We start from the raw sequence: 26,234 nt of genomic DNA on the forward strand, positions 1-26,234 counted from the left end.
TGAAGAAATCTGCGACTGAGACTCATCGAATGCTCTCAAATACCTATGGTGAGGCAGCTATTAGTGGAAGAACGTGCCGATAGTGGCATCAACGCTTCAAGAACGGTGATTTTGACGTCGAAGACCAGCATGGGAGAGAAGAGGTTTTAGATGATGCAGAATTGGACGCATTATTTGACTCGTGTCGAACGCAACAAGATTTGGTAGGATCATTGGAAGTGACGCAACAATCCATTTCAAAGCGCCTGAAAGTCATGGGAATGATTCAGAAACAAGGAAATTGGGTGCCGTACGAGTTGAGGCTGAGAGATGTCGAACGGCGTTTGTTAGATTGTGAACAGCTGCTTGCTGTTAAAGACGGAAGGGATTTCTGCATCGCATTTTGACTGGGGACGAAAAATGGTTTCATTACAATAATCCCAAAAGCAGAAAATCATGGGGATATCTAGGCAATTCCAAGTAATCAAACCGAATATTCACGGTTCCAAGGTCATGCTTAGTATTTTGTGGGACCAGCTAGGCGTAGTGTATTATGAGTTGTTAAAAACGACTGAAACAACTACAGGTAATCGTTATCGAACGCAATTAATGCATTTAAGCCGAGCATTGAAAGACAAACGGCCGCAATACAATGATATAGTGATTTTACAGCATGACAATGCTTGACTCCATGTTGCGAAAGTGGCCGTATTCTCCAGACGTTGTTCATTCGGACCATCACTTGTTTCGAAGTAAGTAAAAAATTGGATCGATTCGTAAATCGCTTCATAAGATGACCAGTTTTATCAACGCGGGATTCGTACGCTGTCCAAAAGATGGGAGAAAATAGTGGCCAGCGAAGGACAATATTTTGAATCATGAATATATAACAAGTTTTCTACGATAAAGCCTTGAATTTCGGAAAAAAAACGGCGGAAGCAATGGTGTACGCGTATGTAGCTTTTCTTACTAACATTTTAAATTAAACGGTAAACATTTTTCGTACATTCAGGTGGCTGGCCCTTTCTTCTTTGGTTAGTTCCAAAGGTTTATCATTGGGAATAGTAAACCAAAATGAATGAAACCTCAGATACCGTTTCCCGGATTCCCTCCGTACTCATGTGAACGCTGAAAATATATATGGTGAATCTACGACTCATACATATAAAGTGGGAAGACAGCAACTAACCAGTCAGCTTTTCGGGTAGAATAAATATTTGGATAGTCATAAGGTTACGCCGATTCCATTCCCAAGGTAGAATCCCTTTAAAATGAATTTATCATATTCAACTAAACTTTTCTCCTCAAATATTCCGCACTTTGTTGAGAGTTCCTTTCAATGAATACATGGGAAAAAGTTTATTGTTCATATGAGTATTTAATTCCTTCTCTCTAATTATGTGCCAAATCCGTTCATTCTGCCAGATCTTGTGGAATAAAATTGTGCGGGAATATTTCAGTTTCACACATATTTTATGGTTATATTTTATCATTATACTGGGTGTATATAGATAGTTGGGTGTATATAGATAGAAAAAATTCAGGGGGTGATTCCTGGTCAAAAAATAGGGTGGGTCTTTCATATAAACTTTTCCTTTGAACCCCTCCCTGCTTAGTTACAGGTCCATTGAAGATGGCGCCCAAAAAGTAGTTTTTAGAAGTGATTAAAATGGTAAGGTTCGAAAAATGAGAAAAATACAACATAATAATAATGTCACAGTTACATTAAAAAATGGAAAGAAAAATTAAACCTGAAAATTTGGAAATATTTTTGGCTCATGATAATACCAGAGAATATAACTCACGCTTACCCTCGTTATAACGCGGTTTTTCACCGCGTCGAGTTCGGTGAAAATGCCGCGACTTCTCTGATGAATTCATTAAGAGCATACTTTCACACTACGCGTTATTACGACCGGAAAACTTCAGCATTCAAATCATCGCTTATCCTTCATTTTTAATTTTTGAGAGTTGTCTGTTCAGTTTTCATATACGTGAATATTCATCTAGGTGAATGTCAGCTGATCTACCTAACAGTTAGGTCCTAACTGATAGATCCGCATAGCCTGTATACCTATTTAAAGCTGATGACGATAGATTCACAGAATCGGCAGATGAATAGAGCTTATAAAGGGTGTTTTTTTTTTTAGAGCTATAGAACTTTAAAATGCAATAAAACAACGATGGATTATTCGATTAACATAAATTTTATTTATCCGCAAGATAATCTTGTGGCATTACATTTTAAATATGATTTCTGGCATATGACCGCCATGGCTGGCTCGGATGTACTCCAATCTGGACGTCCAATTTTCGATGATATTTTCCAACATTTGTGGCCGTATATCGGCAATAACACGGCGAATGTTGTCTTCCAAATGGTCAAGGGTTTGTGGCTTATACGCATAGACCAAAGACTTTACATAGCCCTACAGAAAGTAGTCTAGCGGTGTTGAATCACAAGATCTTGGAGGCCAATTCACAGGTCCAAAACGTGAAATTAGGCGGTCACCAAACGTGTCATTCAATAAATCGATAGTGGCACGAGCTGTGTGACATGTTGCGCCGTCTTGTTGGAACCACAGCTCCTGGACATCATGGTTGTTCAATTCAGGAATGAAAAAGTTAGTAATCATGGCTCTATACCATTCTGGCCATCATCGTTTTTGAAGAAGTACGGACCAATGATTCCACCAGCCCATAAAGCGCACCAAGTCAGTTTTTCTGGGTGTAACGGTGTTTCAACATACACTTGAGGATAAGCTTCACTCCAAATGCGGTAGTTTTGTTTGTTGACATAGCCATTCAACCAGAAGTGCGCTTCATCGCTAAACGAAATAAAATGGGCGTAGTGCGCGATACGTATTCCGCACAGAACCATTATTTATAAAATTATTATTTTATATATATTTTATATATTATTTATAAAATTGCACTATTTGCAAGCGTTGTTCAGGCGTGAGTCTATTCATGATGAATTGCCAAACCAAACTGAGAATAAATCACTTGAAAGCTGTTAAATCGGTCGCCATGTTCAACAGTAATGCCAACTTTAAGTTATATACCTCGAAAAAAAAACACCCGTTACGTCCGCAGAGTCGAAAGATCAATAAAATCCATATATTCAGAGAACTGATGAATGCAAAGGGTGTTTCAGAAAATATGCTGATTTTTGACGGTCAAAAATCCTCAGGAATGGAGATTTCAAAGATAATTTGCATTTTGACAAAAAACATAATATTTTTTCGATAATCTAGTTCATAAGTTGCAAAATCTTTTGGATATTACATTAAATATCTATGAAGTTGATAAGTTGAGATTTTTTCTTCTAACCTAAGATTCACGCATGAGGATCAGCATCTTATTCTGAAACATCCTGTATCTACAAAAAAAAAATTATAAACTGCTGTGTTTCAAAAAAGTACATAACAGGGCATAGGTATTCTTCTTTGAAAAAGCTTTTAGAATTGTTCACAGCTCACAGACAATCTACACCTGCTACACAAATTTCAGAAAAACAATATCTTGGTATTTCCTGGACGCTGAGGAATTCGAACATTATTTTCAATTATTTGATCCAAAAGGGAAAATTACTTCGATCAATTTCGTTCAATAATTTAGAAGCGAATTCCAAGGGATGACCAACCGAGACCTGCTGAATGGAGAAAACTCCGCCAAAACTAAAGCAGTTACGCCGGATGATGTTTCAAAATCGAATGACCAATATTGTTATCATTCAAATTAGATTGTAATGAATCAAATCATCATTCCTTTCAAGTCTGACCTTTTAACCTTGTCGACAAACTGTGCAGTTAAGACTGTCCCTTAAACTTCTGTCCGGTTGTTCAGTTGATCACACAAAAATCATCCTGAAGTCAAGTGTTGTTTTGAACCATCAAAACAACAGGGGGGGTTCTTCCTGTATGATCTGTGGCTTTCAACACGGATGCATCGAAAACCAAAGATGGACGAGTCTGCACTTGAGTATACAGCACTTGAATTCAATTACTTAGTTATTCTAATGGGTTTCTGTTGCTCAATATTCCTCGCAGAAACCCTAGCAATAGGGATGAGCGTATACCTACAAGAAAAAGATAATAATAATAATAAATTATATTCACCATCAATTCAGTACATGATCAATAAAAACATTAAAAAAAATCGAACAAATTCGTCAACAGAATAAAAACAACTTTGCACAAGGCATTTTCTGAGCTTACTTTTGAACGCCGCGGCATCGAATGCTCTTAAGCTTGAGGTTAAGAGGTTATATAAAAAGCATCCCGCGTGAAAAAGACAACGTTCATGAAAGGAGTAAAAGTGCCTAGGTAAACAAAGCAAATTAACTCTCCTTGTAGGTGTGATCATCGTAGCGCCTGCGGAGTCTATCCTTCTCTAGATGAATGAAAATGAGAATATAATATATGTATATACAAGGAGAGGACACATTATTATGAGCAATCAAGACTAGTCTTACTGAGTCTCTGAAAGCAGAAGAGTCCTACTAGTACTTTCTTCGCCTTTAAATCGGTCTAAGCTAGTCTGGGCGTAGAAAATGTCATGCACTCAGAGAAGATAATCAGATCAACGTAATCAGGGTGCCTGGTTACTATGAAGTCACGGTAACGATATGGTAAATCAGCCAGGTAGAAAAAGTTTGGCAGTTCCCTTCATTGGACCAGAGCCTTTCTGTGGTTTACCAGCTAGCCATTAGTCGATGACAATTAAAGAATGGCGAAAAAATAGGAACTTTTCGTCCTGGCGAGTAGTCAATGGACAAATGCAGGCCAAGTTCTTCTTCTCCTACTTGCAGAGCTCTACCAAAAAATTCCTTTCATTAGATTAACTAGAACCAAGGGAATTGAAAGGGGTTCTCACTTCCAATGTCCTGTGAATTATCATCTGTGAATTATGAAAAAGCCTCCAGACTTCGCTTCTGTCAAGAACCCGGTAAGACAGTTGCTCTGCGATTTTTAAGCTTTTTAAGTCAATAGAAAACCGCTACAAAACGTGGCTCGTGGTTCTTAAAACCGAAATAACCTCAATGTTTCTAATGAAAACGTCAGTTAACGTATGTAAATATTCCGACAAAGGGGTTGTAGTTACTTCAACTATAGTAGAATACTAGTCTACGGCGAATAAAAAAAAAATCAGATTCGTTAGTTACCATAAAAATATGAGGTATGAACGATACACTCTCGGCCAAACATTCAAATGATGGAGCAATTAGCATCTCCCATTTGTTCCATTATTCGTATGTGCTTTCCAACAGATTTGCACTTAGTTCTTGTTTTATTGATTTTCAAATATGCACTCCATTGTACAGGGTGGGCAAATAAGCGAGGTAAGCGGCTATATCTCAGCATCCACTCATCGTTGAGACTTGCGGTAAAAAATTTTACCACTAAAGTGACGAAGAGAACACACTGGAAATTGTTTTGCAGTTCATACCTCTACCGCTAGGGGGCGTAATAGCTACCGCCGAGTAGAAAAATGTATTTTACTCGAAAATGTTCATATGAAGTTGTAGAAAAAATATCATCACTGAAATCCTTGGAAAATTCTCAATCTTTTTGAATTGTCACTTTCGATTTTACAACATCAAATAAGGGTAGGTGAAAGGGAGAAATCTGACTGATTGAATTGCCTGTAACTTCAGTTTGGCTCAACATTTTGAGCAAATTAGATCTCATCTGAAAGATAATATCTTGTTGATTGAGAAACAGAAATCCCATCAAATTTGTATGAAAAAACCAAAAGATCGCAAAGCGATAGCTTCAGGTGTTCAGAAGTTATGGACGAAATATTCTTCAACTGATGCACTGAAAAACTAAATTGTGTCTTCTTTCGGCCATAACTCCAGAACGCCTGGAGCTATCGCTTTGCGACCTTTTGGTTTTTTCATACAAATTTGATGGGATTTCTGTTTCTCTTAGAACTTAAAGACACAATTTGGTTTTTCGCAGTGCATCAGTTGAAGAATATCTTCTTTCGGCCATAACTTCAGAACGCCTTATATTATCGCTTTGCGACCTTTAGGTTTTTTCATGCAAATCTGATGGAATTTTTGTTTCTGTTAAGGAAATCCTATCATTACATTTGAAATTTCGGAGTAAAATGAACAAAACAATGAACTTCTGACTTAGCGCACCCTACCGAAAGCAGCAAAAACAAATTTATCATGACTATATTTTGTCCTCAATCAACAAGATATTATCTTTCAGATGAGATCTAATTTGCTCAAAAATGTTGAGCCAAACTGAAGTTACAGGCGTTTCAATCATTCAGATTTCTCCCTTTCACCTACCCTTATTTGATGTCGTAAAATCGAAAGTGATGATTCAAAAAGATAGAGAATTTTCCAAGGATTTCAATGATGAAATTTTTTCTACAACTTCATATGAAACATTTTCGAATAAAATTCATTTTTCTACTCGGCGGTAGCTATTACGCCCCCTAGAGGTAGAGTTATGAACTTCAAAACAATTTCCAGTGTGTTCTCTCTATCACTTTAGTTGCAAAAATTTTTTACCGCAAGTCTTTACGATGAGTGGATGCTGAGATATAGCCGCTTACCTCGCTTATTTGCCCACCCTGTACATGACATAAAATAGATTCAGAATTCATTAAACATTTCGAATGCAATAAATTAAGCTCTAACAAATATTTTCCGAACCGTAAGAATAGTATTTTCAATTCACTCCAGAGGATTGCGCTATTGTAATCCATGATTTCGGATGTAATGATCCTCTCTGCAACAATAATAAAAATGTGTTATATGAATAACTAATCTAATTTAGAAGAAGCTTTTTGAGTGCTCATTCGCCACATTATCATTTCGTAACAATGTCTGTTATTTTTGAATGATGGGCCGGAATTGGTCTTAACCAATGTGGTTTGATCGTATCCGTCCGTCCGGCAGCAAACATAGTAACTCACGAATGGTAAGATCTAGTAACTTGAAATTTTCAGAGTAGCATCAGATCTCAAATGGTGAAGTTCATCAATGGACAAAATTCGACAAAGTCGAGATTTCGTAAATATGGCTGTTCGGAATTTTATTTTCCTGAAAATTTCAAAACCGCATATTCGACCAATGAAAATTTATATTTGGATGTGAAAGCCAATTTCAAACATTTCAGTCCCTCAACGAGAATCATAGAAAATTCAAGAAAAATATCGAAGCAAATCTCCCAATACTTTCGTCACCACAGGACACATGAAGTTGAGATTTGGCGATGTTGTTGTTCAAGCTCACTGCTCAGTGCGAAATTTCAAACTAACCATATCATCAAAAAACGTAAAAAATTCAAGAAGAATATTGCACATCTATATGTGCAATATTTTAAAGACACAAAATTCGAATTCTACAATTCAAATTTTGTGTCATTAAAACCATGGAAAATTCAAGAATATTATTGTAAGAAAAATATTCAATGATGAATATGCAATGATGAAATTTGGCTTATAAATTCATTTCAAGCTCTGTCTAAATTAAGTTTTAATAGCAGCGTCAGCACCGTAGCAATTGCAAGAAGAAATAGTCATTTTCCTAACAAGTGTGAAAAGTAATACTTTTCCGCAAGATACTCCGCTTCGAGTCGTTCGGTCGAGGTATCAAGTGCGGAAAGGCACTTTCCACATGAGTTAGGAACAATATTTTTCCTACTAGCTTAAATGATACACTTTCACGGAGAGTTTTCCTCTTGATACCGACTGACGTTATAAGAAATTATATTTTTGTGCGCTCAGCCGCATAGAGAAACGTTTGAATTTCATGATTGGTGCATAGAGACATGATGCGACTCTTTAAAATTTGAGTGCGGAAAAAATCCTTGCTCTTCACTTTCCGCATGCATATGTGTGCGGAAAATGAATAGCAGGGCTTTTTTCCGCACGAATTTGGAAAAGTACTACTTTCCAAACGTCAAAGCGTGTGGGAAGTAATACTTTCCAAAAGCTAGTAGGAAAAAAAATAAGAAGCTTTTGAGCGCTCGTCATTCCAACTCTCTTCGATCTGCGCCCTTCGAAATCACATATGCCCACATACAGTTCAGTGGTCCCCAAAGGAGCAATTGGCGCATAAATGAAAGGGGGCGCTCAAAACCTCCTGATTTCAAGTGAATGCTTTCCCATTTTTTTGGTTCATCATTTCTGAGTAGGTATACATTTTCAGAATCGTTGAAGGAAAAAAGTCAACGCTCTCTGAAATTATCACAGTTTACGTTTTGAAATTTGTGGAACCCAGAAACCACACGGGAAAAATGAGTCCGTGAAATTAGCATCCACTTTTTCGAAAATGAAGAATTTTTTTTGCATTCGTAAGTAATTCTTTAGTAACTATTTGAAACACAAAAATTTTCGTTTCTACCTCAAAGAGTCTGGTAAAAAAATATCGCATTTCGCTGGGGTGCCAACTTCACGCTTTTTTTCGATTTTTTCGATGTTTCTCGAGAAAAAAATTAAGTTTGAAACCCCATCGTTAGTAACTGTTTTAAACACAAACATTTTTGTTTGTTACTTAAACTATTAGGAAAAAATATCACTCCTAAAATGAGAAGTTAGCACCCACTTTTTCGAAAATGAAGAATTTTTTTGCATTCGTTAGTAACTATTTATAACACAAAAATATTCGTTCGTACGTCAAGGATACTGGTAAAAAAATACCGCACTCTGCTTAGGTGATAACTTCACGCTATTTTCGATTTATATCGAAAAAAAAATTATTTTGAATGTTCATCATTAGTAAGTATTTGTAACATGAAATTGTGATCATATTTTGCTTAAAAATTGTAAAACTGTAATAATGTAAACTGAGGAAGTGCTCTGTTCCATTTAACCCTTTTACAATTGATTCAAATATTCAGAGTTTAAGAACGTGGCCTAAGTCAAAAAGTAACACAAATAAATGATGACTAGAGGGGAATTACTTGAATGGAGATGATATAAGAATTGGACATTCTTATTTGAAAAAACAGGTTGTTATCCTGTTTAACCACTTTCGGACCAGTTGTAATAAACCCCTTCTTTGGGGGTACATGTGTCAATGGAAGAGCGGCTTTCCACTGACTATGAAAAAAAATTATGTTATAATATTCCTCAAAATGAGGAATATTGTGGGATTTGGCTCGTCGCACTAGAGACGGGTCTTCTTGTGCTACTTTTTCTTATTTTGATGAGATAAAGGTTGAAAAACAAAAAAGTCATTGTGTAATTTTAACATTTAATAATAAAAGAAAATCAATTCTTCAACTCAGATAATGCCTAATAAAATCAAGCATTCCAATTATGACAAATAACTTCCAAATTATCGAAATAAAAAACATCAACAAGAAAAAAAAATTAATTAAACACTTATCAGCGGATATTATATTCTGGAGAATTCAGGACTTTGGACTTGAAATAGGAGAATTTCGCTCAATGAAAAAATAATTAAGTAAAATTGTTTTTGACCTGTTTTTCCCACGTTGCCGGATCCTCTTCTTCCGCTCAAGTAATCCTTAATTTGATTTCACTCGAAATAAACTAAAAAATAGAAAAAAATATATTTTCACCAAAAATTAGATTGTAGTTAGAATTGATTTTATTTTTTCCCGACAACCGAGCTAACCGTTCAACCGACTTTCACCAGATCCCGATCGATAACTTTTCTTCCCGTTTCTATCGACTACTTTGAAACCCCGATCGATACTTTTTTTCTTCCCATTACTGTCAACTATACCTTGAATCCACGATCAATACTTTTTTCACCCGTTACTATTGACTCCCTTGAGTCCCCGATCAATACTCTTTTCTTTTAGATCGGACAGAATTAATTATGACTTCGCGACCATTGGAACAAGTACGCAAAAATCAGGGGCGGATCCAGACGATGTTTGAGGGGGGGGGGCATAGAAAGTCACGGCTCATATGGGTTAGCAAAATAGCGGAATTTTTTGTTGGTACCTACCGGGTCAAATGTTTTTTTATAGAATAATGGATTTTTGTCAATCATATCATATTCAATTTCCAAAATTTTTGTAGGACCAAAACAAGGAAAAATTTCACATATTCCATAAATATATTCCGTAAATTTATTTCATGAGAAAATCCAGGCGCAAGAAAGTATAAGGTGTTGTAAAAAGAAAACCATTATTATTGCATAAAGAACAAGGCTTCAATTACCATAGTTAACACAATTGTGCTTTAGGTGAACAGCTCTTGGTAGATAATTCCCTGCCAATCTCACTAAATACACAGCAAAACCTTCCTGGCCGTTTCCGAAGGCTCACCGCGTTTCGATCACGACCGTTTTTGCTTGACGTTGTCATAAATGATCCACTATTCATCGCCAGGTACGATTTTATTGCGATTCTCCAGTGATTTGCAGTAGAAATTCGGTCCATGCGATTTTTTAGTTAGCTCATGTGATATCCATACATCTAGCACCTTCTTGAGATCAGCCTTATGCAAAAGTGTTCCAAACGGTTTATTGTGGACTCTTAAGCTCTTGAGCAATCGAAACAGGACTCGACAATATCCATGCTTTTATCGATATTTTCGACAATTGGCCAGTGGCCTTTCAGTGTGTGGTGCATCTTTGACATTGAAATTATCGGAACGGAATCGACGAAACCAAAACTGCACGTGATTGGCTATTACAGTATAAGGGCAAAAACACTTTTTACATTTTCAACCGCCTGACTGGTATTTTTGTCTTTATCTAAGAACTATAGAATATAGGGTATTTTCTTTTTGCTAGTGTCCATCATTGTGACGCGCTCAAACTTAACTGAGTCAACTCATCACAAAACTGTCATAATATTTTTGTAGTGCGAAATGTCATCTTTTTAACGCCATATAGTGCAACCCGATCGGACTTGTACAACGCAAGATACAGATAACTAAAGCCATCTATTGGACAAATAATGAATTCCTTTTTACTACACCTATTAAATTATGACATATGATCAAATATTAAAAATTTAATAACAAATTCTAGTCTCGTATTTTTTTGACTATGGTATCTTTCAACATTAAGACTGCTGCAAATTGTTCTATGTATATGCATTAATGCCAATACATTCAACCTATCTTCAATATTCTAGTTCATATCCAATCTTTCACCCTTGTGAGTGCCCGCGCATATTTTTCGATTTTTCAGGATACATTTTTATATTTATAAGGTCCGCGAGTGGGGGACCATGGTCCCCATGCCCCCCCTCCCCTTTTATCCGCCCCTGGCAAAAATCAATATTCTACATTCAACAATCAACATTTTTCCCCAGGTCCATCTTTCAAGACATGGTCAGCATGGACGCCCTCATAGTGAAAATAATGAACTTCGCCCAGAAACTAGTGGACGCAGACCGGGCGTCGTTGTTCCTCGTCGACAGCAAAAACAAAGAATTGTACGCCACAGTCTTCGACGTCGGGATCGGAGGACCCGAGTCCGACTCTTCGTGTTCCAACGAAGAGTCTGCGAAATCGCAATTTTCCAACGAGATACGCATTCCTCTGGGCACCGGAATTGCAGGCATGGTGGCCATGACTGGCGAAATATTGAACATCAAGGATGCATATGCTGATTGCAGGTTCAACAGTACGGTCGATCAGTTAACTGGTAAGCAAATATTTGACTGAGTTGGTCTCTACTTGACGGAAATTCATTGCTTATACTCACGGCCGGTTGCTCGAAGGTTGATCAAGTCAAATGTTAATAGACAGCAAAGCATGATTAGTATGCATCGCTTGTTGCTTCGCTAGGTTTGCGCAGAATTTAACAACTGATTAGTTAATATTTGCGTTGATCAACCTCCGAGAAATTGTCCATTAAAATTCTATATAAGGAGTGACGACAAAGAGCTCCGGAGTTGTAGCAGTGGTTCTATAAATGCGTTAAACGAGCAAATTTTTCAACATTTCCAAACATATTCAATGTTTCATTTCGTCGTTCCATCAACTTCCAATATACACACATCTTCAAAAGTCTTGGCCTTCCCTATCAACTATCCACTTGTTGAATGTTACACTTGATGAAAAGTGACTATTTTCTGTTTGTGCAATCTTCACTATCCTACCATCTAAATGGAAACAATAAACCAGCAAATAATGTTCGGTAGAATACATATTCGAAGTTAATCAGTTTTCAGCGAATAACGAGAGTTGTAATATTGAAAATATTCCGTGGAAAATGCCGGGCAAGAATAGTAGCCCTACATCAAGAAGCTTTGTCGAACCACCAGATTGCGCAACGTTTGAATATTCTACGGGCTTCAGTAAAGCGCATAGTGGCCTTTTTCCTGGAAACCGGCAGCGTTGTCCGGAGACCGGTGCCTGGTCGACCCAGAGTAACATCTTCAAGGGAAGACCATTATATCGCAAATTTTACTCGAAATAATCGAACGGTCTCTGTAACAGCCCTTTGAAGTCATTTTTTGAGGACTTATAGACGGGTAGTCTCAACCAGTACCAAAAGAGTTGTATTCCTCAAATTTGAGGGCAAGAAGACATTTAAGAGTACCTCGGCTCTCATCTGGACATAGAACTACCCGTCGCCATTGGTCAGAACACTACCAAGACTGGCTTTTGCCACAATGGTGTAACGTTCTTTTTTCGGACGAGTCATGATTCGGTTTATACAGTGATAGTCGACGAAAAAGGGTTTGGAGAGGCCCAGGCAGACTAGAACGACTCAATTTCGCCCGAGAAGTTGTGCCCTTTCAAATCGGATCAATATATCTATTCTTCTATTATCAACTTCAAACAACAGAGCATTTGTAGATGTAATCTCAGTATTATCAGAGGAAATGTAAACAGGGCATCATATATTTCAACGTATGATACAAGAACACAGATTAGAACACCAGCATAAACTCTGTCTCCCCGTATAGGTGTAGTGACTGGGTTGTGTATTTATTTACAGAATAAGCTGACATATTTAATAATGTGCTGGGGGGTATAATGTTCGGTCGCCGTACCCTCCTCATTATCGTTGAACGAACAACGACTGGTGCCATCTACGCAGAAAACATCATAGAATCAATCAGTGTTCCTCTGCTCAACGAATTTGGGGATAATTTCATTTATCAGGATGATAACGCCCCACGGTGGTTCAAAACATTTTTCGAGAGTACTATATCCAGAGAATGAACTGGCCAGCAAACTTACCAGACAAAAATCCAATCGAGCACGTATGGAGTTACTTAGGGAGAGCAATATCCAATTGTAAAAACCCACCTTTTACTTTTCAGAATTTGAGTTTAACTCTTCAGGAAGAATGGAACGATATGCCTGAAAATGTCAATAATGACTTGATTTGTGGGATGCCTAGGCGTTTTGGGCAGTTGATTGAAAGAAAGTGGTAATACGTACTATTGAATTTGGATTCAGTTGTGGAATAACTATAATTAATCAAAAATAAATAATCTATAAATTTAAATTTTTCATTATTTTTCCTATTTTGTCTCATCCTGCATAAAGTAAAAAGTGACAAACAAAGATTTTCTATGGAATATATTGCAGTTGAAATAGAGGAAAATATTCATCTCATTCCCAGAACATAGATTATTCATTTCTGGAAAAACCTAGGGGGACCAAGACTTTTGATGATGTGTCTATAACCGCGTCTACCTGATACGCATCTGCATCAGAGTTTCACAACTTTGAGTTGCCAACACTGCTTTATTCCACAATCCATTCAACAGTTGATAGTTGTTCAATTTGATTTGACATTTCATTATGGATAGACTCACGCCAGAGCAATGCCTGCAAATTATTGAATTTGTTTTTCAAAACAATGGTTCTGTTAGTCTTGTTTATTGTGCACTACGTCCATTTTTATGGCTTAACATAATCGTCCTTCAAAGCAGCTAATTCGAATAACAGTAGATCGTTTTCGGAACACGTTCACATTTAATGATATCTAATGTGCATCCCGTCACCCGTGAGACGACAAACAGTGCGAACTGAAGATGCTGTAGCCGCTGTATAGGAAAGCTTAGTTCTTGTGGGATTATAGGCTTCGGCCTCCCCCCTTCTCTATTGTAATGATAATGATGATAATTTTTATTGCTTTTTAAAATAATCGCCTTTGAGATTTTTACACTTTTGCATGCGATTGAACTATTCGAAACATTTTTTCCAATCAGAGAATGGTAGTTGTAAAACAGGCGTTTTTAGGACCTCAACCTCATCTTCGGGCGATGAAAAGGGTTATCCACGAAGTTTATTTTTAATTTCTGGGAAGAAGAAGAAGTCATTCGGTGTCAAGTAGGGGCTGTAAGGCGGACGACCCATTAATTTGATATTTGTGTGTCCAAATATTCATTCGTTGCATTTGATGTGTGTGAGCTCTCACTGCCATGTTGCAAGATGATTCGTCGTTTTGGGTTTGTTTCTCTCAATTTACCGAAAACTTCAGGCAAACAAATGGTTTCATACCACTCTAAACGTAACGGTCTTCTGATTTTTAAGAGCCACAATTGCCACAGGACCAGTTTCCGTGAAGAACCACCATTTGCTTCTTAACGCTTCAAGAACGAACAATTTTTGTTGGCTTTGCTTAACATTGAAACACCCAAACTGCCGACTGGCCTTTTCTTTCTGGCTCGTATGCATAAATTCGCGACTCGCCACCTGTGAAGATATTGTATACTGCTTTGGATGCATCACAGTCGTATTTCGAAATCATTTTACGGCACCCATCGGCATGAGCAATTTTTTGAGCGTCATTCAACAAAGTGGAATCAAACTTTCAAAGAGCTACCGAACACATAAATGTTCATGCAATATCTTATGTATCTTATGTAGTCATACTGATGCTCGAACATTTCTCAATTTCCTGATATGTCACATGACGATCTTGTCCAATTAGTTTTCGCACATCATCTATATTTTCCGGCCCAACGACGTATTTTGGACGACCTTCTTTAACTTCGTCCGTGAGCGAACTACGTCCAAGTTTGAATTCAGTGTTCAAGCGATATACAATGGCTTTAAATGGTGCTTCATCGCCAAAAGTTGAATTTAGTTGATGGATGCATTTTTTTTAAGTTAGACCACGTCGAAAGTCATAATTTTTATAGCTCGAAAATTTTCACGAGTTAAATCCATATTTTGACAGAGATGAAATTTTCAAATTACTGTAAACAACGAAAATTGTGCTCGAACGTCAAAACGTTATGGGTACTTATTACACAAAAATTGTCAAATTTTACGATGTAAATATCAGATTTCACCTGGCAATATCAGTGTTGCCAATTCTCAATACATAAATAGTAGCCCCAGTAGGCTGAACAGACAACATGGAAATGGTTCAAGATTTAAGCTTTTCTCATTAGTGAATTATTTTTCCTATTCAACCAAATCCGAACGTTCTCTATTGAAGATGAATAGACTGAAAGCATTCTCGGGCATGAAGCCATGCGGTCCTAGACTTGTTTAAAATATTTCTATTGCTGAACGTATCTCGTTCACGGTCCATTTCTACTCCCCCTTCGCAATTTCCTGAATTCCAACTTCCGAGATCTCGTCCAGTCGATGGAACCCTCCAATTTAGGACATACGCCAATCCCGTAGCAATTTCTTTCGAATGTGCAGTTCGAACAGAGCTTGTGTGGTCGGAATGAACAGTCAAATTGGAAGAATTTGTTAAACTCCGCTGGAACCTTCTATGTCTCTGTCTATAGGGGACTCGGGTTGAAAGCTGCTTCGAAATTATGGAATTCGCATCCTGAACTCATGCAAGTAGTCAAGAGAGGAAGGCTCTGGAGGCAATGAACTCCTTTATCTGTTCTTTTAAAATAATAGTTACGTTTCCCACAGATCTTCTTTTTGTTTAAGGACTGGAATTTATTTCCCTACGTCTCTACTCTAATTTCTCTAATTTTCTACTGTTGTTCATTTGGGAGACTGTTTTCCCTTATCATGTCACTTTTTTCTTCTAGGTACTTCGTTCTTTGAAAGAAGCATTTCCTATTGTCTGTCTTTCTTATTGAGATTCGTATTATCTTTCTTAATTCCCTATTCTCATCCTTTTTCAGAAACTCTATTGTCTTCTTTATTCGTTTGTTAACTATTTCCTAAATAATTTCAATTTGCAATTTTTCTCTGAATTGTTGGTTACTAATATACCATAGAGCGCCAACCGCTGTTCTTATTATTGTATTCAGTGTACTTTGCAACAACTGATATCTCTTATTGTCTTTCATATTATACCAGGTTACTCTACTGTGATTGTAGATAGTAGTGTCATCTGCAAACTGGGCTAACTTGCATCAACTCATTTTTGGTATGTCATGTTGAGTTGAACAGCAGCAGTCGATCCTTGGGAAACTACTTTAATTTCTCTACAAGAAGTATACTTTCACTGCTGTTTTCATACATGAGCTCTATGGATCTGTAATGCTGTAATCTTCAACCTCTATTGAGCTACTGACTACATATCGGGTCCTCAATTCGTTGTCTACTGAGGAGATCTCAGAATCCCTTTGAGCTGTAAAAAAATGAATGACACATTTTTGGTTTCTTTTTAGAGAATTAATTTGGTGAAAACCGCAACTCTATAACTTCAACTGTTTCAAACTATAAGAGAAAATAGGAAATTGGCGTGAAATGAAAAGTTCTTAGAACTTCTTTATTATTGGAGCTATTAATATGAAACAAAAACATCCTAGAAACACTTTTTTCAGTAGAATCCATTGGTGTAATAATGTTTTATTACCATGAGATTTGAAGTTGGAATACAAACTTGTGTTTTTTTGAATGTGAACCTTACCTTCTATAACAAATATAATCGCTTCTTTTCCTTTCTTTAAACTATAACAATAACAATAATATTTATTAATCTCAAAAATTATTCACAACATCAAAATCAATGCAAACGAATAAAATAGAGACAAGTCATAAAAGAGCTTATTTTCTACAAAATGAAATAAACTCATCAGCTGAATAAGGTTCACAATCCAAAATAAAATTGTAAATGCGCCATCTAAACAAGGTTATATCTTCAACAACCTGTAATTGCTTAGGAAGCAAATTAAATAAACGCATGGCCATATAAAGTGGTCCTCTTTCAAACCTAGTAGTACTATGAATAGGAACAAGGAAAGGATAAACCTGTCGAGTATTATTTTTATTGACATATGGCAAAAAATAGTTTTTCCGTAACTTGAGGAAGATAAATAGGCGATAAATGTAAAGACCAAAGACGATTTGGATTCCATTGGATCTGAAAACTCCGCGACAGGACTCACGAAAGCCCAACCTATTCATTATTCTCATCACTCTTTTCTGGATGAGAAAAATTTCATCGGCACCAGACGAACTGCCCCAAAAAATAATTCCATATGCTAGCACAGACTGGAAACTAGCAAAGTAGAGAGCTCTCACCACAGCACTCTCCAACTTGTCCCTGATCATGAAAATCAAGTACGCCGAAGAGTTGAGAGACTTTCCCAACTTAGACACCTGATGATCCCACCGCAGGTGTTTATCTAGAGCAACTCCCAGAAAATTAACAGAATCCTCTAATTTAATTTGACCGTTACCATGACACAAAAAAGGAGGATAGTTCTTCACCGACTAGCTGTCATAAAAGAAAATACCTTCTTGCCATGATTTAGAATAAGACCACTCTCATTACACCATCTATCAACAGACAAAACCGTATCCATTCCAGCCCTGCTACAGGACTCGACATCACCTGATATAATCAAAAAATTGCTGTCATCAGCATAAAGAATCGATTTACAATTAACAGAGGTCTTAATATAACAAAGGGAATTCACAAAAACAATAAAAAGCACTTCCCACTTCCCTGAGGAACGCCCCTAGTAAGAGATCGTTCCCCAGAGAAGTGGACTGCACCATCTAGAGCGAGGGCAACCCTCTGACGTCGATTGCTTAGGTAGCTCTCAACAAATTTCAAAGAGATATCCCTAATCCCACATAACTCCAGTCTAGCCAATAAGGTTCTATGCTCGATGGAATCGAAAGCCTTGGTCAAATCGAACATCAAAGCCAATGGAACTTCATTACTCTCAAGCGCCAAAAGAACAGAATTTAGCAACTCAAATATAGCAGTCTCGGTACTTCTATCTTTCGTGAAACCATGCTGACCATCAGCAAGAACATTAAATTTCCGAAAAAAACTGATGAGTCTGACGGCAAGAACCTTCTCAAATACCTTAGAAAAACTAGATAAAATACTGATAGGTCGATAGCTACTGAGCTCACAGCTATTTCCCTTCTTGAAGAGTGGTTTAACCAGAGCAACCTTCAGCTCGTCAGGAAAACAACCCTCTCGGAAAGCGCAATTAATAAGATGAGCAAGAGGGCCTCCTATTATATGAATGGATTTTTTTATGATAGAAATCGGAACTCCATCGTGACCTGAAGAGTTAGAGGTTTTCAGCATCTTAACAGCATCACTAACATCTCTCTCTCTCTGTGACATCAAAGAAATAGAAAGACTTGCTCATACCGTGAGAAGATTTTAAGGATGAGATTGCTCCAGGACTCTTAATATTCGTCTGGTTGGTAACGTCTCCCACGAACATGTCATTGAAACTGTTGCAAAGATCAACAGGATTTCCTGACTGAAAAGGCAAGTTTTTTTCAGTGCTCCTACCTGATAGTGAAAGAATCACCCTCCATGCAGCCTTTGATTTGTTCTGAGAGTTTGCTATGAAGTTGCTGTAATGAGATTTAATTGCTTGGGTAATTGAGTTGTCATACTGTCTCTTAAAAGATCGGTACAGATTTTTGAACTCTGGTCGTGATTCAGAAATAACAAGAAGGTTATCCAGTATTCTCTTTTTTTTCGACAATATGCGGACTTAATTTACAAATATCACTCCGTGATCTGTATTTGACTTCCTTCAGGGGACAATAAGTATTAAAAATTGATTGAAAAATAGAGATGAAAGAGGACCACTTCGTACTGACATCTTTTGATGAATCATATATGTTATCCCATGAACATTTGACAATGCTTCAAGAAAGTCATTTACAACTTCTTCATTCATTTTTCTTATAGTAAACTTCTGTATCTGACACTTATCAACTAAGATATCAGGAACTGTCAATTTCAAGGCAACATGATCTGAAATATGGTACTGCAATGTTTCACAGAAACCGCTAACATCCGATAATATATTATCCAAGCATGATCCTGATAGAGGACGAGTAACACATGCAAAACTTAAGCTAAAATTAAACATTTCAACTAAAGAAAGAAATTCTCTAGAGTCGCGGGAATATGACAAAACGTCAATATTGAAGTCACCAGCAATTATAAACTTACAATTTTCAGATCGACATTTTATAAGTATATTGTTAAATTTTTCAAGAAAAATATCCATATCAGCTAATGGTTTTGAATTTGGTCTATAAATACAAACAATTACTAAACTACTTTTACTGAGGTTTATTTGGATAGCTGAGCACTCGATCACATTAACTACACTCAGTTTCACATAGTCTGTTCTTATATATACAGGGTGAGTCTTTGACTTGTACATATATTTCAACCGAAGATTCCTGAGGTCAATAGAAACCCTTTTTTCATTTACCATTTTTTCCGATTCGGCCCGGTTAAAAAGATACAGGCTGTTGAAAATCGATAAAAAAATGTCATTTTCCGTTATATCTCGGAAATGGTTGTATAGAAAAAAATGAATTTCGGGATATAGTTTTTCATGTATGTGATGAATCTTCTCCGTACACAAAATTTTATCCACATCTCCCCGTTTCTTCATTATGAACACTTCATCCTATAAAAATACCAGAAATTCAAAGAACCGAACTCTTAAAAGTAACTAGGACGTTCATTGAAGGATATTTAGCTAATTTGAAAAATAAAAGTATTCTTCATATTTTCTCGTATATTGAGCCGTTTTCGAGTAATATGTGTTTAAAAAAAAAAAAAAATCTGTGAAATTCAAAAAATTGGGTACTTTGGCTAATTGCAACTCTGATAGAAAAGACTCACAGAAATGAATATTTGCTACGTTGTCAGGTCAAAAATCATGGATTGAAACACTGAATTTGCATTGACAAGTGAGGGAACCAGCCGACTTAGTTTGAAAATAAAGTGATTTGAATAAGCTCACCCATTGAGAAAATTCAATTCCATGATCACGCAATCTTTGAACAATCCTTACGAAAGTTCTCTCATTTGGCTGTCTCCTATTTGGAAACAGCCTTCCATAAGCTTCTTTAGCTCTTCTCGCTATTTTTCCATTTGTGAAATAGCATTCCAACATATCTACCATCTCCTGGTTAGAATACATTCTGCTAATTTCCACTTAACACACTTCACAAACAAACACTTTACACTAAACAGACACCTTACACTAAACAAACTAAACACACTTAACACTTAACAAGTTAAACGCACTTAGGTATCACTTAACAAACTAAATACACTTAATACTTATCATTTACATTAAACAGAGCAACAGAAATCATGATACCATAAATTCGAATTTCAATTGTTTTCGGATCATTCTATGCGCATGACCAATCAACATAGAAGAATCTCGAATAATTTTTTAAACAAACCATCAAATTTATGAATTAATAAATTTATTTTATTATGAATTTCATTAAATGTAATAATTAGTATCATCCGAAATGTTAAATCGAATTTTGTATAATAAAATAAGTCATAATATGCTAGATTACCGTATGTTATGAACGATTTGAACTATTGCGCATGGCCTCAGAGATTATTACTCTATGCGCATGGCCAAACTGAAAATTTGAGAAATCTCGAAGAAGTGTGGTTATGTTTGGCAAACAAATGGAAGAATTCGATATTTGATTCGAAAATATTGTATGTTTCAATAAGAAACAACATAGTTCGGCGTAAGTAAGTTACTAAGTTATATATTATAAATAATATATTGAATAATTATTGTATTTTTTCAGATCTCCTAATAATTCATCGAATCATTCAGAAAAACACCATAATGAATTTAATTGGACGACGATTTTCCTTCGTGATTTATTTCGTGAAGATGATTGCCCACTAGATACAGAGAAGTTTCAGATGACCTGTATTTAAAGAGAATCTTGAACCCCTTCAAATCAAATCCAACCGGAAACAGTTTGCTGTGAGGTGCTCATGATTTCATAAGGATAATTCTTCCATATAATGAATGGAAAAGTAAATTGATTAATTGAAATAACCAAAAATCTACAATACAATGATTCTGTTGATAAATTCAACTACTTGAATAAGTGAAGCACTAGTTCTGTAATGAATACTTATTCAAACTTCATACTCATTGATGAACTGAAAAATAATTTAAAAGTCACTGATTTCACCATTAACCCAGATCCTATCCTATTATCTAGTACATGTACTGATCCAATCCATATGTTTCAGAATCAATAGCTATTGATATTTTAAGGCATACACATAGTTTGTAGTTACTGTCCTTGGTTTATAGATATTATAATAATATAATGAATACATCTGAGATCAGGAATCATTGAGAATAAACTCGAATAATGGCAGGCCTAATTTAATAATTATTGGCTAAATATTGAATGTTTTTTATTTCGCACAATACATCTGCTAAATGAATCTACGTAAGAAGTTTAAGAGTAAAAAATGTTAAACCTGGTTATTTATAAATTAAATGAAAATAAAGACAATTTATTATTATGGTAGTTTGTACTTCAATTCTTGTTTTTTGATATGCATTTTTTTGTTTCAGTAATGAAAAATGTTTATTTCAAATTGCTTTGAATGTTGTATACCTACTGTAGGGCACTGGATTTATAGTAAAAGAGTGGATTTGGCAATAATACATGATTTCAAGTCACTGTTAATCTTTCGATAAGTTTATCAAAAGCTTCAGTTTATTGAGTACTTTTGAAAAAAAGGTATACCTTACAAGAATTCAAAATTTATTTTACATGTAGTTGATATGTGAAAACAAAAAAAAAAGATTACATAATTGTTGGGAAGTTTCATAATATTTTCAGTTTATCTGTTCGATAACAAACAAGTAAATTTACTTGTACGTTGTACTTCCTTTTTTCTAGCCGAATACCATTTTACCATCTTCAGGAAAATAAAATTTTCGAAGATGTTGATTATAACATTGATAATATTAAGGAAAGACTAATTGCTTCTTTATTATCGAAAGTACTCGAGAGCATTTTTTGGAGTTACCTATTGGGTATCAAATTTTCAGACAGAATATTGGCATTAGTGAACACTAAGAAGAAAAGGATTTCAAATATTTTCATGATAACAAATTACTGAGCTTTGGCACAGCCCTATAATATGAAGATATTTCATTAAAGTTAATATTCTATTTTGAATAATTCTGATCGAAACTCATTTTCAAGTGAATTTTGACAAACTAGGCTCCTTATGAAATAACACCAATCAAGATATGAAATCCCATTAAAAACTGCTGCTGCCAAACATTACTATAATCTTCTTCCAGTCTTCTGAGCTTTCATCGATACATAACAATACATCCTAAAATTTCATTTTTACGTGATTGAATACTTCTATCCATTTGCTATTCGATAATTTCATCCTAGAACATTTGATTGACATACTTTTAAGAGGGCCAAAATTGTTTTAACGTGAAAATAAATAAAAAACTTCAGTGAGTTGAAAGAAGCAGAATATTCAATATTGGATATTCATATTGAATACCACCATTTCATTTTTAATACAAAAATCAAGATCAATAATGGAATATTGAAGATTCATGAAACTTATAAGCTTCTAGGATGAAAACGGAAAAAAATTCATTTCCTTCTGGAAATTATTTATTCCTTCTCATACTACTGTTATTTTTAACAAGATAAAATCGGAATTTTTCCATCACAAAATTACCTCTGTGTGATACAGAGGTGATTCCATCTTCCACATAAATCCATTCATGAAACTGCCTTTTCATTTTCGAGCTAAGTTATTGTGTAGGTACTTAGATAAAGTATTCTGGGTTCATTCAATCCAAAATGCAAGCGTTCTTACACTTCTTGCTACCCTAAAAATTTAAAACTTTTCTCACTGATTCCATGATAATAAGAATTCAAATTGAACACTGGTTTGAATACCACTTTTTTGCTGACCTCTAGATAACAAAATATACTCAATTAGCCCAAATTTCTAGTAATGTACAAAACTTCAACCGTTTGTTGGGTTTCTTGAATTTTATTGACAAAACATAACATAACCTTTAAACATAACATTACAGATGCGAGATGATTAGTATTCATATGTACATAGATTTAGCTTATTATTCTGTAGGTTTTTTGTCATTATAGTGTTTTGTGACTGTAAACTTGGCAACGTGGAAAGTCCACAGATGATTATCATTTATGTTTATTTACCTTTATGAAAATTAAAGGTTATATGAATTGTTAACTCTTATACGAAAAGAGGTGAAAAAGCGAAAATAAATGATTGGATATGAATATCAGATTTAATATGGGTGGTTGCAAGCTGAATTTTTTATTATTATCGAATATGAAATAGAAATCAAGAGAAAAATAATCAACATATTTATCTCCCACGAAATTGCTATAACTCATTTATTATATTGAAAATAATACTTCGGTCACCAAAGGGAATGGAAAAAGTGAGTTTATGCTTGTTTTGCTAATATAGTAACCCATTTCCAAAGTTCAAATGGTATAAATTTATGCTTGGAAAAACTTCAGTGGGCTGATTTCCAGGTTCGGCATAGCTCATTATGAAAACTTAAAATGGCCATATCTTTTCAACCGAGCCGAATCGGAAAAAATGGTAAATGAAAAAAGTGTTTCTTTTGACCTCAAGAATCTACGGTTAAAATATATGTACAAGTCAAAGACTCACCCTGTATATATAACATGATATAATATAAAGTTCTTATCAATATATAAAGTCATAAAAAAATCCAGTTTCACACGCAAATAAGCCAAGTGTCTATATCTATAACAATATGTGGACTTCAGATAAGATAAATATTCGGTGGCCACCAAGGTCACCAAATTTAACACGTTAGATTCTTTCAACATTTTCGAATCGATAAATATTGTTCTTTGTATATGACCAAAGGAAAAAATCTAACGAAGTTAAATCCGGAAATCCTGGTCTCCACCGAATATTTTAATTATCTGAAATTCACAGATTATTAAAGATAGGCATTAGGTTGATTTACCATGTGAAACTGAAACTTTTGATGATTTTTATAATTTGATGAGAAATTCATATATCACAATTTGTCTTCAAAACTAATGACAATAAAAAATGAATTATTTCACCAATGGATTTCACTGAAGAAAGAACCTGTAGGATGTTTTTGTTTCATGTTAATAGCACCAATAATATATGAGAACTCTTCATTTCACGCCATTTTGCAATTTTCTCTTTCAGCTTGAAAACAGTTGAATTTATGATGTTGCGGTTTTCACGAAATTAATTCTACCAAAAATTGAGCCCGAAAATGTGTCATTCATTTTTTATAGCTCAAAGGGGTTGTGAGATCCCCTCACAAGACAACGAATTTGGGACATCCGATAAATCTACCAGCTAGGTGGATCTTTTTTATTATAAGATAGTGGACTAGTTTTCATTTTTTTGTTAAGGATTAATTCTAAAAATTTAAGTAAAATGAAACAAAATGTGGAAGAATCATTGAAATATCTCTAGAAATGAAAAAGTTATGGGACTTTGAAGTTGCGCTTGGAAGAATAATTTCATAGTATGTGTAAGTGTCGTGACGTCACATCACTTATGCCGTTCGTGTTGTGTTTTGTTCGTTACACGATGGCTGAAAGAACTTACTATATACATACATATAAATTACTTTTTCCTCTTTTTACTTTTTACTCCTCACATAAATATGTTTTGCCATTGATAGACTTCAACAACCAGTACTCAACTACAAACTGTTTATGAAACGTTTTTTAAATAAATCATCGTTATAAGTTGAACCATGATGAAGCAAACTCAAATGTAGATACCTACTTGAAAAGTTTAACTCCTTTATTTCTGCACTGACATAAGATGGATTTGAAAAAAAAAACTCCATCACTGCGAATATATCTATTTTAGGCAAATTGTCACTTTGTCCTTTCACGAAGCCTTCTTCCATTATGGTGACATAAATACAAAACTCGAGTTAAAACTACACTGTACAACTACAAACGGCGCGAGAGCCTTGGCGCGGCTAAGTATTCAAACGTAATTTATGGTGTAGCGATCACAGGCAAGAGCCGTGACGTCACAGACCAAAGACGTTCCGCCCTAAAATACTTTTTCACTGATTCATCAGTTTTGCTCTATATTTTAATTCTATCGTGTCAAATATACTATTATCAACATCACTAAACTAGTCCATTAAGTATTTCAAGATCAAAAAAGTCGGTGAATGAAGGCTTCTCTAGCAATAAATTGAAATTAAAATGGTTTTTCAATAAGAGGTTTCATTTTGAATAGCCCGCTATCTAGGCAGCTGTCACTTCTGTCGTTGTGAAACACGTTCTCGGTTGGCAATAGTGAAACTGGTGGAAAAGTATGAGCTGTTGAGGCTAGTTAGAGATGTGAAGAATGGAAACCGTGTGTGTTGCTCAAGAACAACTGCGAATATTGCTGCTGTAGCCCATAGTGTTCACGAATACTTAGATTTGTTGATTCCTCGTCGGCCTTGGGAATTTGGCATTCGACAAACGACATCACGTATTAAGACTTTTTAAGTTCGATTAACATAGGACTCATAACTGTCGATCATCAGTAACCTTGTATCTTCGCTGATTGGGTCCTTGAAATCAGGACCATTTTCATCTCAGAGGCTACGTTGATATGAGCAGAATTGACAAATTTGGGGCTCGGATTATTCAAGAATAATTGTTGTTGTGATTCGACCTCATTTATTCGAAAATGATGCTCGTGCAACTGTTTCGGTGAATGGATTGCGCTACCGATACTAGATCAATTGTTTTTTATGGCTGGAATTGAAAGATATTGTTGTGGATGATGTTTACATATTTTCACACAAGCAACGAAGCAATCGCAATTTCGTAGAGAAAGTTTCTGGCCATGTTAGTCTCGAAGAAGTGGTCACAATTGGGCACGGAGATCTTTTCGATTTTCTTCTTTGGGGCCACGTGAAAGATAAGATCTAATGCTCCACATACGATTCAAGATCTTAAAGATGAAATTGATGTCAAGTCTAATTTGGAAACACCCTGTATACAAGTTTGTGTAGCTTGGGTTGCCTACACTCACTATATTTTATATGTAAATACTTCTT

The 26,234-nt window shown here is 35.5% G+C and overlaps 1 protein-coding gene across 5 annotated transcripts in view; it reads left to right on the top strand.

Annotated features, from left to right (window-relative positions):
* LOC123671943 (probable 3',5'-cyclic phosphodiesterase pde-5) overlaps positions 1 to 26,234 on the top strand; it is a 338,133-nt gene that overhangs the window by 291,186 nt on the left and 20,713 nt on the right. For all 5 annotated transcript variants that reach the window (XM_045605841.1, XM_045605846.1, XM_045605842.1 and 2 more), the window contains one exon: positions 11,247 to 11,581. In XM_045605841.1, coding sequence (XP_045461797.1) covers positions 11,247 to 11,581 — 335 coding nt within the window. The remainder of the gene's footprint in view (positions 1 to 11,246; positions 11,582 to 26,234) is intronic.

The sequence above is a fragment of the Harmonia axyridis genome, chromosome 2 (genome assembly GCF_914767665.1).
Source record: "Harmonia axyridis chromosome 2, icHarAxyr1.1, whole genome shotgun sequence".
In the NCBI taxonomy this organism is placed as follows: domain Eukaryota; kingdom Metazoa; phylum Arthropoda; class Insecta; order Coleoptera; family Coccinellidae; genus Harmonia; species Harmonia axyridis.